Raw genomic sequence first — 14,659 nt, 5'->3', positions numbered from 1 at the left:
TATCTAATGCAGCTATATTATACTCATCATTGTAGTATACTTTAATTCAAATAAACTATGATGGAACTGATGAGCACCTGAAAGTAACTTTCAAAAAACAGAAACTCTGCCTTTTAAAAGTAACATGGCCAAATCTTGGCTCCTGGCCATGATCTCTTTGTAGCATTCTGGGCAGCTGAGAAATCCTCTTAGCTGGTGCTGTGTCACTTGCTTTGTCCTACAGATGGATGTAGGGGCATTCGTGGGTGTAATCTTCCACATTTCCCATCAGTGGAGCATTCCCCAGGAAACTGATCTAGTTGATATAACTTCCTCATAGCCACCTTTTTTTTTACCCATTCCATGTTCTGCATTAGTGTGGTTCAACTGGACCCAGGGATTTGGTCTGCACTGTACAAGTAAATAATGAAGTGCTATACATGTCAGTAAAAGGTTGGCTTTAAAACAGAGAATACATTAAGAATGTCCTACTTTGTAGCTAGACTGCTATTACAGAGTTCTTTATATTGTGTGCTTTGGATATTCTGCTTTCAAAATTGTCCTTTATACATCTTTGCACTTTTATAAGTATTTGTGAAATCCATTCAAGGCTTTAAAAGTTGTTTTCTCTTGTAAATTAGTGAAGGAAGGAATATCTTTTCTGCCAGTGTTTTCCCACTTCACTCTCTCTCCTTCCATTGGCATATGTGTGTGCCAACAGGGAGAGTTTGCACCTTCCACATTGGAGATGTGATTAGACTTTTGTAAATAAGAAGGATTTTTTTAGAATGGCATGGTTATCAACATTCTAGCTTCAGAAATTGTGACATATGGAGAAATGAGCAGATGTCAAACAGCAGAGAGGTGGCATCCCCTTGACACCTAGTCTAAGGGTATTTTTAGGCACAATCTCCTGTTTTCCCATTTCTTCTTCCTAACATGAGATTACAAATCTCCCTGAATTGTATTGCTCTTTTTCCCCACCTGTTCGCTATTTTCTTTCTTAGCTGATGCTATCTTTCTTGTCACTCCCTAAACATGTTTACTTTAGTATTATTATTGTTATTAAATAATATTTAATATTTATATTGTGGTAGCACCCATGAGGCCTAATCAGAATCAGGGGCTAGTTGTGCTAGATACTGAACAAACATAAAAATAGACACAATTCATGTCCTGAAGACTTTACAATCTAGGAGGAGGAGCAACACAAGGATTGAGGGAGAGTCAGATGATGAAGTGTTCCCAATTTTCATACATATTTGCACTGTTTATTTTATTTTTGTTGTAATATACAGTAATTAAATATTGGCTTTCCCCAACTGTCCCTCAGCCTAATCATTTAGCACTGGATATTGTGGCAGAAGTGGGCCTTGAGAAGGGATTGGAAAATAAGAGTGTGTAGTACATTTACACAAATGCTTATTCAGATTTTCTTTTAAGGGGACCTCGCAGCTTTCCCCAAAAAGATGCATGCACAGATGTTTGTTCAGGTTCTACATGCAATACAGGATCTCTTATGCTAACCACTGCAACATCTCCCAACTGCAAGTGTCTTATGTTAAGTTATCTTAGAAGGGAACAAGATGAAGGTGCTTTTCCCTGAAATTAAGATGTTTGGCAGTCATGGGATGAGCAAGTGCATGCATAAAACTTCTCATCTATAGGGAAATGGTGCATGTATACCTTGGGTACTATAGATTTGGTGGAAATGTTAAATAGATTTTATGGTGTCAAGCCTTTAAGCTTAATTGAGGGGTATTCTCAGTAGTTTTTTAACTTCACTTAGGGCTTGTCTATACTACAGAGGCTATGCCGGTATAGCTACATGCCAACATAACCCCAAAGGGTAGATGCATCCTACATCAATGGAAAGGGTTTTTCCATTCTTTAGGAACATCGCCTCCCTGAAAGATAGTAGCTTTGTCTTCGGTCGACATAGCTGCATCTACACTGGGGGTGAGGTTGGCATAGTGACATTGGTCAGAAGTGTGTTTTTTTTTCACACCCTTGACCATAATAGCTATATTGACCTAACTGTTAAGTGTACACCAAGCCTTAGATCAGTGTGCTCTTATATACATTTCTAACACGGCTTTAAAATGGCTGGTACATCAAATGACTGTGAAAGAAATCATAGATCTCTATGGCAGGTGGCTTTGCTAAATATAGTTGTTTAGCAAATTGCTCACTGAATTGCTCACTGTTTGAATTGCTCACTGTTTTTCTCCTGCAAGTTTGCTGGAACAATAATTTTCCTTTTTGAATAAGAAACATATTCCACATCATCTCTGCTGGGCATCAAAACTACAGATTAATTAGAAGCCAGTCAAGCAATCTATTTAGGAATTAATTACCTAGCATATAACCGAACTAACACTTTCAAGTTAGGTAAAGAAAATGCTAATGTGATTCATATTCAGCAACATTATTTCTGATGTGGAAGATGTCTTGATGGATTTGTGTGATCTTGTTAAACTGTATTTAAGATTCTTATAGTCAATGCATTATTTTTGAAAGCATACTACATTTAGTGATGGCTGTATAATAGCAATCATAAGAGAGTGTTTTGGATGAAAATATGGGGTAATTAATCAAGCAAGTTAATCATTGTGGAATTTAATGGTGCTTTAAACCACTATTAAAAATGCAAATTCTGCCACATCATTAGAGCCAAGGTTTAAATTCTCTTTACCAAAGCTGCAAAGGAAGGGAGAGAATGACACATGATTAAAGAAAGAGGATTTGTTTGATAAATAAGTGGTATTAAAACAAAATGTTAAAAAAAAACTACCTTGCCTCCCTCCCTCCTGCCCCCACACACAGATGCACCATTTTTTGGAGTAAAAAGTAAACTGATCAGAATAGTACAATTTGAATAAATATTCAGAATAAAATTGGAGGTTTTCAAACTGGTCTGCAAAGCTGGTTGGTCACATGGTGCTGTCTCTACTACTTGTTTCCAGCTGCTAAATTGCATGAATAAACTGTCAAAAATATATTAAACTTTCCCCAGTATAACTTTTTCACATAAGTAATTGCTGTTGTTGCCACAAAGATGTTCTTCAATGTAATTCAAGTTCTTCTTCAAAGGGGCTTGGCAATTTCCCCGCCCCCCAATGCATGTCACCTAATTTCTTCAAGTTCCAGGTGTAATCCAGACTCTCTTGTGCTAACCACTGTAACATCTCCTAACTGCAAGTGTTTTATAGCAAGATAATAACTGCAATCACAATAGGACTGAGAGTGGATGTGATCCACAAGACAATTCCTGTATTGAGAAGTGGTCCATGCTGTGAAAAAATTTGAGAACCTCCTCACATAAAGCTCTTGGCCAATACCTTGTCCATACTAGAAATGTGCACCAGTTTAACTAAACTGAGCTAAGAATTTATTTAATTAAACTACGGTAGTCACCTACTAATCTAATATAATTCAGAATAAGCAAGGCTTAATGTGTCTACATTGTGAGATTGCACTGTTTAGCTAGATGGATTTTTAAACTGATGTAGTTAAACCCCTTCACTTTTCTAGTTTAGAAAAGGCCTGAAATAAAGGGGAACCAATTCTGATCACAATCAACTTACCCCCTATAACTCTGATGTAGTTACTCCTGGTTTACGTCAGTGTAAGTGAGATCAGAATCAGGCATAGGGATTTTGCAAATAGAAAGCCCCATTGTTAGAATAATTTGAAAATGAGCTACTGAAAGCATTGCAAAATTTACCATAGGGGGCAATTATGCAATGGCAGGGGATGGACCAAAGCTGTTTCAAAAGGTTTTTTTAATTTGATTTTTATGATCCTATTTAAAAGAAGAGGGGAAAAGATGCCAATTATTTGAAAAATTTTACTGCAAACATTTAGGAAGCATAGCCTAAAAAGAAGGTAGATTTGTGTCAGAAAGAGGTAAATGCCTTCTCCTTTGCGCATGTCATTCCTTTTTTTAATAGCTGTTTTTAATAGACAATTTTCCAAATATATGCTACAGTTCAAAGTAAAATAAGTCTCAGAAGCAATATTTCTGCCATCCTGTCATTGCTGCTTCAACTTTCAGGATCTCAGTGTGTAACTATATGAGTAAAAAAATGAACAGTTTTTAAATGTTTTTAATAGTGTCTTTGAGTTTTTACTTGTCACCAATTACCAAATAATGATTCCTTGCATACATATTTTATTTATGCAGCTTTGTCCTAAAGTACTCAAGGAGGATATTGTTGGTTTTATTTTTCTGACCATTTTTCTTTTGAAATCATATTTTATGGCAATACTGTTTTTATAATTTCTCCTTTTAAATTGTATTCACTTGACATTACAGCATATTACATGTAAACATACTTCAGCATTTTTCAAGTGAATATAGAATATTCTGTTACTGGTTTTGTCATCTTACAATACATTATAAATCAACCTAAAACAATTTAGGGCCTGATTTTGATCCCATTTGTAGATTCCTGGTGTGGAAGGTCTCCAGTGAAGTCAATGTAGTTAAACTGGTGTAGATTCAGTGTCAAGGAGATCAGAATCAAGCCCTATTTCTTTGAGTTTATGTATCTTTTCCATTTCAGGTTCTTATCCTGTGATATGCTGATCAAATTCTAGGAGATACTGAGAGCCCAGAACTCTCATTGACTTCAGTGGGAGAGGATTGGAACTTTAGGAGCTAAATTCTGGACTCATGTACAGCCCATTTGCAATCCCATTGATTTAAATGCGGTTGCATGGTATTTAAGTCAGTGGACAATTTAGTTCTAGGTTTATAAATAAGGACAAAATACTTTACGTCAGAAGATACGTATGACTAGGATAGAGAAGTTATTTTTCCAGAAGGATCATTGGGCTCTGAAGTACACTTAACAATCACCCTTACATTTCTGCCTCTACCATGCTTTTATGTTCTGACTAGTGTTTGCCTTTGTGGCCTTGGCTTCAGTGTGATTGATTTCTGTAATTTCTAATGAAGTACAATGAACTGTGGTGGCAATTGAATTCCTCTGAATGTTGCTCAGGACTGTGGGGTGGGGTGTGTGTGTGTGTGTGTGTGAGAGAGAGAGAGAGAGAGCGCGAGAGAGAGCAAGAGAGCGCAGGGGTGGCTCTATGTATTTTGCCGCCCCAAGCATGGCAGTCAGGCGGCTTTCGGTGGCACGCCTGCGGGAGGTCCGCTTGTAACGCGGATTCGGCGTCCCCATTGCCAAATTGCTGCCGAAACCGCGGGACCAGTGGACCTCCCGCAGGCATGCCGCTGAAGTTAGCCTGACTGCTGCCCAGGGGCGGCTCCAGGCCCCAGCACGCCAAGCGCGTGCTTGGGGCAGCAAGCTGCGGGGGCGCTCTGCCGGCACCGCGAGGGCGGCAGGCAGGCTGCCTCCGGCTGTTTGCCTGTGAAGGGTCCGCTGGTCCCGCGGCTTCGGTGGACCTCCTGCAGGCGTACCTGTGGAGGGTCCGCTGGTCCTACGGCTTCGGAGGACCTCCCGCAGGCACGCCTGCAGCAGGTCCGCCGAAGCTGCAGGACCAGCGGACCCTCCGCAGGCAAACCACCGGAGGCAGCTTGCCTGGCATGCTTGGGGTGGCAAAATCCCTAGAGCCGCCCCTGCTGCTGCCCTCACGGTGACCGACAGGCCGCCCCCCGTGGCTTGCTGCCCCAGGCACGCGCTTGGTGCACTGGTGCCTGGAGCCGCTGCTGTGTGTGAGAGAGAGGGGTGTTTATAGTTGATATGGTACATTTATTGCTGTCAATTTAAATGCTCTACTTTGATACCAATTTTTCATTAGGAACCAGCTTATCAAGTGGTACTGATATTGTCAACTAACTGTATGAAAGGGTAAACAATGGAATACCCTGAATTTTACTGTATGTTTTAATTTCATAAAAGTAAACCCAAAGCCTCTTATGCTGATTTTCTGGATTTTTTTTATTTTTGATTGGATGTAGAGATGTGTCTGATGCAAAAACCTGGATGTGAACATTCCTTCTCAGTAATTTTTCAAGGGTCAAGAATCAGAACCCTAGACTAGATCCATAAAATGACTTAGGTTCCTAAGTCCAACATTTAGGTGCTACTGAGATCCCCAAAACCCCTGCTGAACTTCTGCCTAATTCTATAGACGCCTGAATTTCCCACAGGAATGTCCCAAGGTGCTTAAGCTTCTGCCACTGAGCATGGACACAGCTGCCTTGGTCTGGGTGCCCAGGCTCCTATCTCTCACATAAGCACTTGTGGGATTCTCAAACTAGGCATTTCTTGTGGATCCTGATCCAATAGGTGTTCCCAAAGCAGGGGCGGCTCTAGGCACCAGCAAACCAAGCTGTTGCCTAGGGCGGCCAAATCTAGGGGGCGGCAGGCTGGGCCGGTGGACCTGCCGCAGTCATGCCTGCGGGAGGTCGACCGGAGCCGCGGACGACCGGACCTGCCACAGGCATGACTGCGGAGGGGGGCTCGTCGCACGGCTCGGCTGGACCTCCCGCAGGCATGACTGCGGCAGGTCAAGCGGAGCCGCCGGACCCGTCCGCAGCCGTGCCCGCGGGAGGTTCGCTGTTCCCGCGGCTCCGGTGGAGCTCCCGCAGTCATGCCTGCGGCAGGTCCGCTCGTCCCGGGGCTCCAGTGGACCTGCCGCGGGAGTTCAACCGGAGCCGCGGGAAGAGGGGACCCGCCGCGGGACCGAGGAAGGGCGGCGCAGCACACCGCGCTGCCTGGGGCAGCCTAATTTCTAGAGCCGCCCCTGTCCCAAAGCATTCCTAAACCCACACAGAATGAAAGCAGGAAGAGGTGGGGGTGCTTCCCTCCTCCCCCCCCCCAATAACTTTAGCCTGGTGCTTAGAGCCCTCACCTGGGGTGTGAAAGATGGGGTTCAGTCCCCTTGTATACCTGACTTGGAACAGGGATTTGAATTTTGGTCTCCACCCTCCCAGGAAAAATGCCTTAAGCACTGAAATATGAAGTATTCTGGTGCAGGTCTCTCTCAATCTCTTCTGTTGAAGTTGTTCCACTGGTTATAATAATTAAATATTCTCCCATGGGAGTTCCCTAACCTTTGGGCTACAAAGTCATTTTCTCTCTGGCCCTTTGTGGATATAGCCCCCAGTCTGATCCTTATTGATGGACTCTATCTGCAGACTACATCAAAACTCTGGATCTGAAAATCCCTGAGCTACCTTTGAGATGGTGGGAGAAATTCAAAATCCAGATTCCAACTTTTCAGTTCTTACTCCTCTTTACAATGGAGTAACTTTGCCTTGGAAATTAAACAACAAAGCAAAAAATAATCAATCACTCAGCAGTATAAATTAAGACAAATGAAACAATCCACTGAGTGTACAGCATTCAGTTTATAGGGGGAGGTGATAAGCATCTGACAGAATAAGACCACAGAGCCTCTGTCTGTTTTAACTGATTTGATTTTGATCTGATTTAACAAATTGGATTTTTGCATTTAATTAACATCTTAGTTGGTCATTAGAATAAATAAATCACATTTCTGGGAGGTTTAATTCATATCAAATGGAAATTTGGCAAATCAGTCCGTAGTCAAGATGCATTTGTCTTTTGATTGTTGAGGGGGATGTTAAACAGAAATGGCTTAAATTGACTTTCATTTTATAGATCTAGAGAATAAAACAAAGATGTTTGGTTTCACATGCTCATTACACTGGAGCTAAAAAGGCATTTGGAGTGTAAACAAAGTTATTTTACAGTTATGCTACTTAGTCCACAGTCTGTTGCTACTTTTTGTTGCAAAATTTTGTAAGTATCCAAGATACTAAACTCTGAAAGTTGGTTTCTTTTTGTGCTCAGGAAGTATAAAAAAGGAATATATACACCTAGAATTATAAATACTAACAGATATGCTTATCTCTTGCAGTTTTCTGTGTTACAAATACTGTGTATTGAATAAGTTTCCTAGGTCCTATGATCCATGAGTTGTATGTTTAAAACATGGCAGTTCTGTATACAGACTGAGGACCAAATATGGCCATGAATAGACGTACTTTTGGCTTTGTATCATTTATGATGATTATTTGGTGTCCAGCACCATCTGGGCAATTTACAGGTTTAAATTGAGATATTCACAGTTTCACAGAAGGAGATCAAACACCATGCTCGTGCTGCATGTGATTGTATCAAAGAGCTAGAAAACTAGAATATAATCAGTTGTGATGGTCTGTGCAAAGACAAACATTTTGCTGGTCTTACTAAAGTTGGAGAATTTATGCTTAATCATATTTCCTCAGGGAAAGAGTTCCAGCTGTGTGGGCATATTACTAAGCAAGCATTGCTGTCAACACATCAGTCAGGTCCTGGTCCATCATGCAACATAATTGCCCTGATCAGTCAGATGAAGAGTTCTCTGGTGAGGGGAATACCTGGTTGGCATAGAGCCAGTTATACTGTACATAGGAGATGAATTAAGGGAGTGGCATGGGAGAAGAGAAGACTCAGCTGCATCACAGCCATCTCCTGCTGGCCTTATGGCCTTGAGGGTCCGTTACCAGCCATTGCAAGTAAAAGTGGATATGAGAGTCCTCCAGCTTTTGGCGGGGTAGGGGGAGGCTGAATCAGTCCCTAGCAAGTGGATCAGTTGATGCTTTCAGAAAGGGAAAAAAATACAAATAAAAATACAAACTACTTCAATATTCTGTGTATTCTTGTTTTTCTCTTTTGCCTTCTTGTTCTGGACTTGATAGGCTTTCTGAATACTAGATATTATAGCCAGGACCATAATTGCAATAATGCATGCCTGATTCTGCTGTCACACCCATTTTACAGCAGAGTAATTCCATTGATTTCAATACAATTTTCATGGGTTTAAGTGACAAGACAATCAGGCTCTGAGCCGGTATTCTATCTGTGCATTAGACAGAGACTGATTGTTCATTTCATATGTCACTTGCAGAACATCAGCTGCAGTGATGGCAAAGAGTTCACATAATACTAACACTTTATAAACAAGGAGAATGATTGTGGTGGTAGTGGTGGTGTTTCTATGCCCAATTTGTGTATAAACCCCTACTGCAGTTTAAATTGCTGTACTGAGATCTAAGTTATTTATCTCCTTAATATAAAGTAAAGAGAAAATTATATACACACTCAGCACCAAATTATGGTTGGCTGCTGCATGAAGAAGCACATTAGATAACTTGCAGCCACTAAAAGCAGCACAGATTGGAGGAGCAAATTCTAGTTCCTCTACAAAACCTGTGCAGAGACTACTTTTCAGACCTTTTACAGCAAGAGCTACGAAGGGCATTCTAGTACACAGGTTATTCCTAATCTGGGCAAGAATAGTCTACAGTGAGGGGGGGGAGGAGGCAGTTGTTTGTGGTTTGGACACCTATTAACACAGCCTTAAAGTGCACCTGTTTTGGTAGCTAAGAATAACATTTTTGGAAGTTGGCACTACGCATACATAGTACAGCCCCATGGCTTGCCACCTACGATGCATTTGGATATAATAGTTTCTCTGTGGATTGATGAGGAATGAAATGGCCAGTTCTGCTTTTATGATATGCAATTCCAAGGCCGAGGGGGGGAAATCCAATATTGGAGGAATGGGACATTTCTTATGGTTTGTCAGAAGTATATAGCCCCAGCAGTTCTATATTAGAACCTTAAATTGAAAAAAAAATCTAGGTAAACAAGAGGCAAAGTGAGCACAGCCACTATTGACACTGAATTGTGCTTGTTAAATAGTTTGTCACACTGCCTGGAAGAGGACACGTCTAAGAGCGCCAATCTCAGGTCAGAATTCAGGGCATATACCCCAGACTGATGGTGTACTCTATCACAAGATTTCAGCAAATCAGTTAATAAATGTGTGCTTCCAAAATACTGTACTAATTATTATGGAGCCACAGTCAGTCACCTTCAGGCCCTCATGCACCACACAGACAAACCAGACTTCTGTGATAAATGAATATTAAAAACCAGAAATCCCATATATTAGGTTTTTCCAGTTCCAAAGAACTGGACACTTCACCCCAGGTAACTATGTACTTCTGGATCTCACCCCAAAACCACATGGGTAGCCAGTCCTTTAGTAAACTAAACTAAAGGTTTATTAATATAATAAAGAGAGTTATTAAATGGTTAAAATGAATCAAGTACATTACAGTTGATTTCAGAATTTGTAGATCAGGACAATCGTAGTGATGTTAAATCTTCTAGCTTGCAGTACGTCTCTCTGGATCACCCAAAAGACTGGGGGAACCTGTCCATTGTTCAAAGTTTCCCTTTGTTAGAAATCATTATCCAGAGATCTGGAGCAGGAAAGGAGCTCTCAGTCTCCATTTATATCCTCAGCCCATGTGCATGGAAAGTTACTGTCACAAACATGGAGTCAGGGTTCACATGTTCTCCATGCCTTGCTGAGTCAGCAGACCTCCATTGTCCATATGCTCTCTGTGTGGTCCTCATGAGGAGCCCACTGGAAGAGTTGATTCTTCTTAATGGCCCATCAACCATGCCTGGCTGGTCTTGATGTAAATCTGCCTTGTGGGTGTTACAAACACAGAACAAAGATTCATAACTTCATATACAATGATAATACACACATAAATTGGATAACATTGTTCAACAGATTACAACTTTTCCAATGATCCCTTACAAGAGATACTTTGTATAAGATTTATCACAAACATGCAACAGTAGTGATACATCAGTGGTTGCAATAGTGTTGAAACCTTAGTGTGAACATGGTCATCTTTCTTTTTATATTGCATCACATAGGGTTCTAGCACAAGGTGAACAATAAAATAAATGAGTGGATCATGTATTTCCAAATTAGTATGTTCATGGTTGTGCATATGTAACTACGTCGCTGGCCCTGGGACTCATGCCCTGAAAGGTGAATATACCTCAGTACCATCATGGCTTGAGAAAAAATTCTCAAATGTTTTCTAGATCACTTTCCCAAAACAGTGTGCGTCACTCTGAGAGGAGTTTGCATAACAACTATATAGGTAACTAATACATGCTGTAGGTGGATAAATTATACAGTAGGTAAAATATATAGTAATATTTTTAGCAAGTTTGCAAGTATAGACAATTGCACATTTTTAGGGTGGAAGGATGAGAATTATACTAGTAGGTTTAATTATGTGTATGTCTTATGAGCTATGTTGATGTCATAATTTGTTCTTACAGCATAACCACATTACTGCTTTATCTCGCTCTCTTTTTACATCACCAGAAGAAATCAATGGGAATTAGTCCTAATTTGTGGAGTCCTTTTATGCATTAATTATTTAGTCACTTTGGATTGGTTTATCTATTAGCGCTTTCCATTGGTCTTGCCAAAATTAGTAAATTTTATTAGTAAATTGTTCAAATGATATTGGTATTCCATCATTGCGTATATTAGCCAGAGACTCCTTCCCAACTCATATGGTCTCATATTTATCTTCACTGCTTTTGAAACACTGATTTCCCAGTGTATTACCAGGATGGGTGTCTTTAAAATCAATATACAAATATGTGATTGGAGGTCTTTGGGCAAATGTTTGGAATAGTTTGTTTCTCTCCATGTCTTTTGTGAGCCTGATTCTCTTCTTACACTGGTTTCATATCTGTATAATTCTACTGACTTCATTATTACCTATTATTTCTGTTATGATAATTTCCCACGGTCACTGTCCATGCACACGCCAGAAGAAACAGGATGAAATCCTTGCCGCAGGGAGGTCAACAGCAATATTCCCACTGACTTCGTGTCACAGGATTTCACCCGCAGTCCCTGCACCAAAGAGAACATGATCTAATGGAGTTAATCCTCTCAGTTCAAAGCTGCCTTAAAACGTGCAGACATGGCCAACGGAAAATTGCCCCCGTGTAGGGCAATCCTTTAACACTATAGTGCTGCCAACATCACTCCAGATTTCTGTTGGCAAGGAACATGTCTGGGGAAAAGGAAGCATGGCCCTGGCCACGACTCCTATACCAGCATGATATCAGCTCCTGGAATGGTCCCTGAGGACTGTTGGCAGCTGGCACCTTAAGGTTGGTCTTTTTGTCTTGGTAGATCAACCCAGTGCTGAGTTAGGATCATGGGACCACAAAGATGAATTTTGGGCACTTCCCACCCCCGTCTGATCTTCTGCCAAGCACAGCTTGACCAGAGCAGAGAATCTGGCCTCAAATATGTTTTTTTTAAAATTCTCTGTGGTGTTTAGTGATAATCTTACAGAATTAAAAACCACCAACCCCCAAACCTATGATTTAGTTTCCCATGTAGGCCATTTATTATTTTGCTATGCTCTCAGCTTGGATGGTTAAACTAGTCTAATCATTTCCTAGTCAGTTTCACTCCAGTTCTCATGGACTGGGACTACCATAATGATACAATGCTGAAGTTTTTAAGAGTTTTATGCAAACCATGGAAATATTCCTAGAAATGAGGCACTTTTATGTAGTATAGTCCTCAAAATTTGCCTTTCTCATATATTAGGGCTGTCAAGCAATTAAAAAAATTAATCGTGATTAATTGCATGATTAAAGAAATGTATCACGCTCTTAAACAATAATAGAATACCATTTATTTAAATATTTTTGGATATTTTCTACATTTTCAAGTATATAGATTTCAATTACAATACAGAATACAAGGTGTACAGTGCTCACTTTATACTTATTTTTATTACAAAAATGTTCACAGTAAAAAGAGAAGAAATAGTATTTTTCAGTTCATCTACTACAAGTACTGTGGTGCAATCTCTTTATCATGAAAGTTGATCTTACAAATGTAGAATTGTATACCAAAAAACCCCATTGTTTTATACACCTAGGTCACAGAGCCACTCCTTCCTCTTCTGCCCCAAATCCTAAAATTTGGGCCTAAATTGGTACTGTGGTTGGAAGAGAAAGTTTGTAGTCACTGTACAGTTGTGTTTACCTGTTTAACCATAACCCAACAAGGAAGCTACCCATCTTCCCTCTGCTCCTGGTTCTTGTCTATTCTCCTCTTGGATCTAGCAGGAAGCATGCATTAGGAGGTCATGCCAGACTTGAAGAGACTTTGGGAAGGAGTCTGGAGAGGCTGCCTGGGAGGTGAATGTAGATGGACAGAAATCATGAGGCTCTCTATTCTGGGAGGCAAGTGCCATCTTCTGCCTCTTGGTGGGGAAGAAAGTGTAGGGGAGCTGGGAAGGAGCAAGCGTGGGGAGAGAAATGTAAGTGCTGCAGGAGAAGAAAAGCGACATGGGATCTGAATAAACTCATCGTAGTAATCTAAGGCTGAATATGCTCAACCTTAGAGGTCTAAAGGTTAAGCCACTGTACAGTATTAAAGCCTTGTGGTTTACCTGTAATATCTAAACTATTTTTATTTTCTAGGTCCTTTTCTGATTTCACTTAGGCTTTGGCTACACTTGCATTTCAAAGCGCTGCCGCGGCAGCGCTTTGAAGCGCTAAGTGTAGTCAAAGCGCCAGCGCTGGGAGAAAACTCTCCCAGCGCTGTCCGTACTCCACTTCCCTGTGGGGAATAATGGACAGCGATGGGAGCGCGGCTCCCAGTGCTGGGGCTTTGACTACACTGGCGCTTTGTAGGGTGTGTGTTTTCACACCCTGCTGCAGCGCTGCAAATTTGTAAGTGTAGCCAAGCCCTTAGACTGGTGTAAATCAGGAGCAATAACCCTAAAGTAAGTGGAGTTATACTGGTGTAAAAGGCAAACCAGGCTCTAAGTGTGTGCACGTGGGGATTTTTTACTGGTACTTTTGTAACTGTAGTATCTGAGTGCCAGACAATGTGTTTATCCTCACTCCAACATGCCAGCGAAGTATTATCCCTGTTTTACGAGAGGGAACTGAGACACAGAGAGACTAAATGACTTGCCCAATCTCACACAGATAGTCTGTGATGGAGCAGGGAATTGAATGTAGTTCTACTGAGCCTCAGGCCACTGCCCTGATTACTGTACCATTGTTCCTCTCTGGTTTTGTTTAGGTCCTCTTTTATAATCCATTAGCTGAGCAACTAGAGTAATGATTATAGGTTTAGCCTAGTTTCAGCATGGTAATCTGCTCAGAGTAGAAACACCAGAAGCACATAAAATACAGGAGATTCACACTGCTTAATAGTTCCTTTTAGTCAGGATTGTTGGTGTTTAATGGGTCAAACAACAATTGAGAAAGCATAAGAGCTGAATGAACCGCCCTCCATTTTCTGATGCTGAGAACAGTGACAGTGTAGGGAAAGTTGTATTGCTGATGGCTGACATGCTCTTTCCTTGGCCCGCAGTCTTCAATTTCCAGAGTGCATATGCCGTATCCATGAACACAAATATTGCCTTACCTCAAAAAAGGTGCTGATGCTTTTAGAATAGCCAGACAATAAAAAATGTTATATTATTATTTTCTTTCCTATGCAGGGTGCTTTGAGTGCTGCATCAAGTGCTTGGGGGGTATTCCCTATGCCTCACTGATTGCCACCATCCTGCTCTATGCTGGGGTCGCACTGTTCTGTGGCTGTGGACATGAAGCACTCTCGGGAACTGTCAACATCCTGCAAACCTACTTTGAGATGGCAAGAGCTGCCGGGGACATTATTGATGTCTTTACCATGTAAGCATTGTTCAACCTTTTGAGACTCTGTTTTTAGGTGGCTGAAAATTAAGAAAAGGGAGAAAAATAAGATTGATGAATGTATGCTTCAATAAAAAGCACAGATCGTATAACCCAAGTACATGCAATAG

The 14,659-nt window shown here is 41.0% G+C and overlaps 1 protein-coding gene across 3 annotated transcripts in view; it reads left to right on the top strand.

The window, feature by feature from the left end:
- Window positions 1-14,659, top strand: part of GPM6A (glycoprotein M6A) — a 323,841-nt gene that overhangs the window by 245,652 nt on the left and 63,530 nt on the right. For all 3 annotated transcript variants that reach the window (XM_039542540.1, XM_039542539.1, XM_039542538.1), the window contains one exon: window positions 14,336-14,528. In XM_039542540.1, the coding sequence (XP_039398474.1) occupies window positions 14,336-14,528 (193 nt within the window). The remainder of the gene's footprint in view (window positions 1-14,335; window positions 14,529-14,659) is intronic.

Source organism: Mauremys reevesii, linkage group 5 (assembly GCF_016161935.1).
Source record: "Mauremys reevesii isolate NIE-2019 linkage group 5, ASM1616193v1, whole genome shotgun sequence".
Classification (NCBI taxonomy): domain Eukaryota; kingdom Metazoa; phylum Chordata; order Testudines; family Geoemydidae; genus Mauremys; species Mauremys reevesii.
The sequence above is the reverse complement of the archived record's forward strand: the minus strand, read 5'-3'. Positions and strand labels throughout refer to the sequence as shown.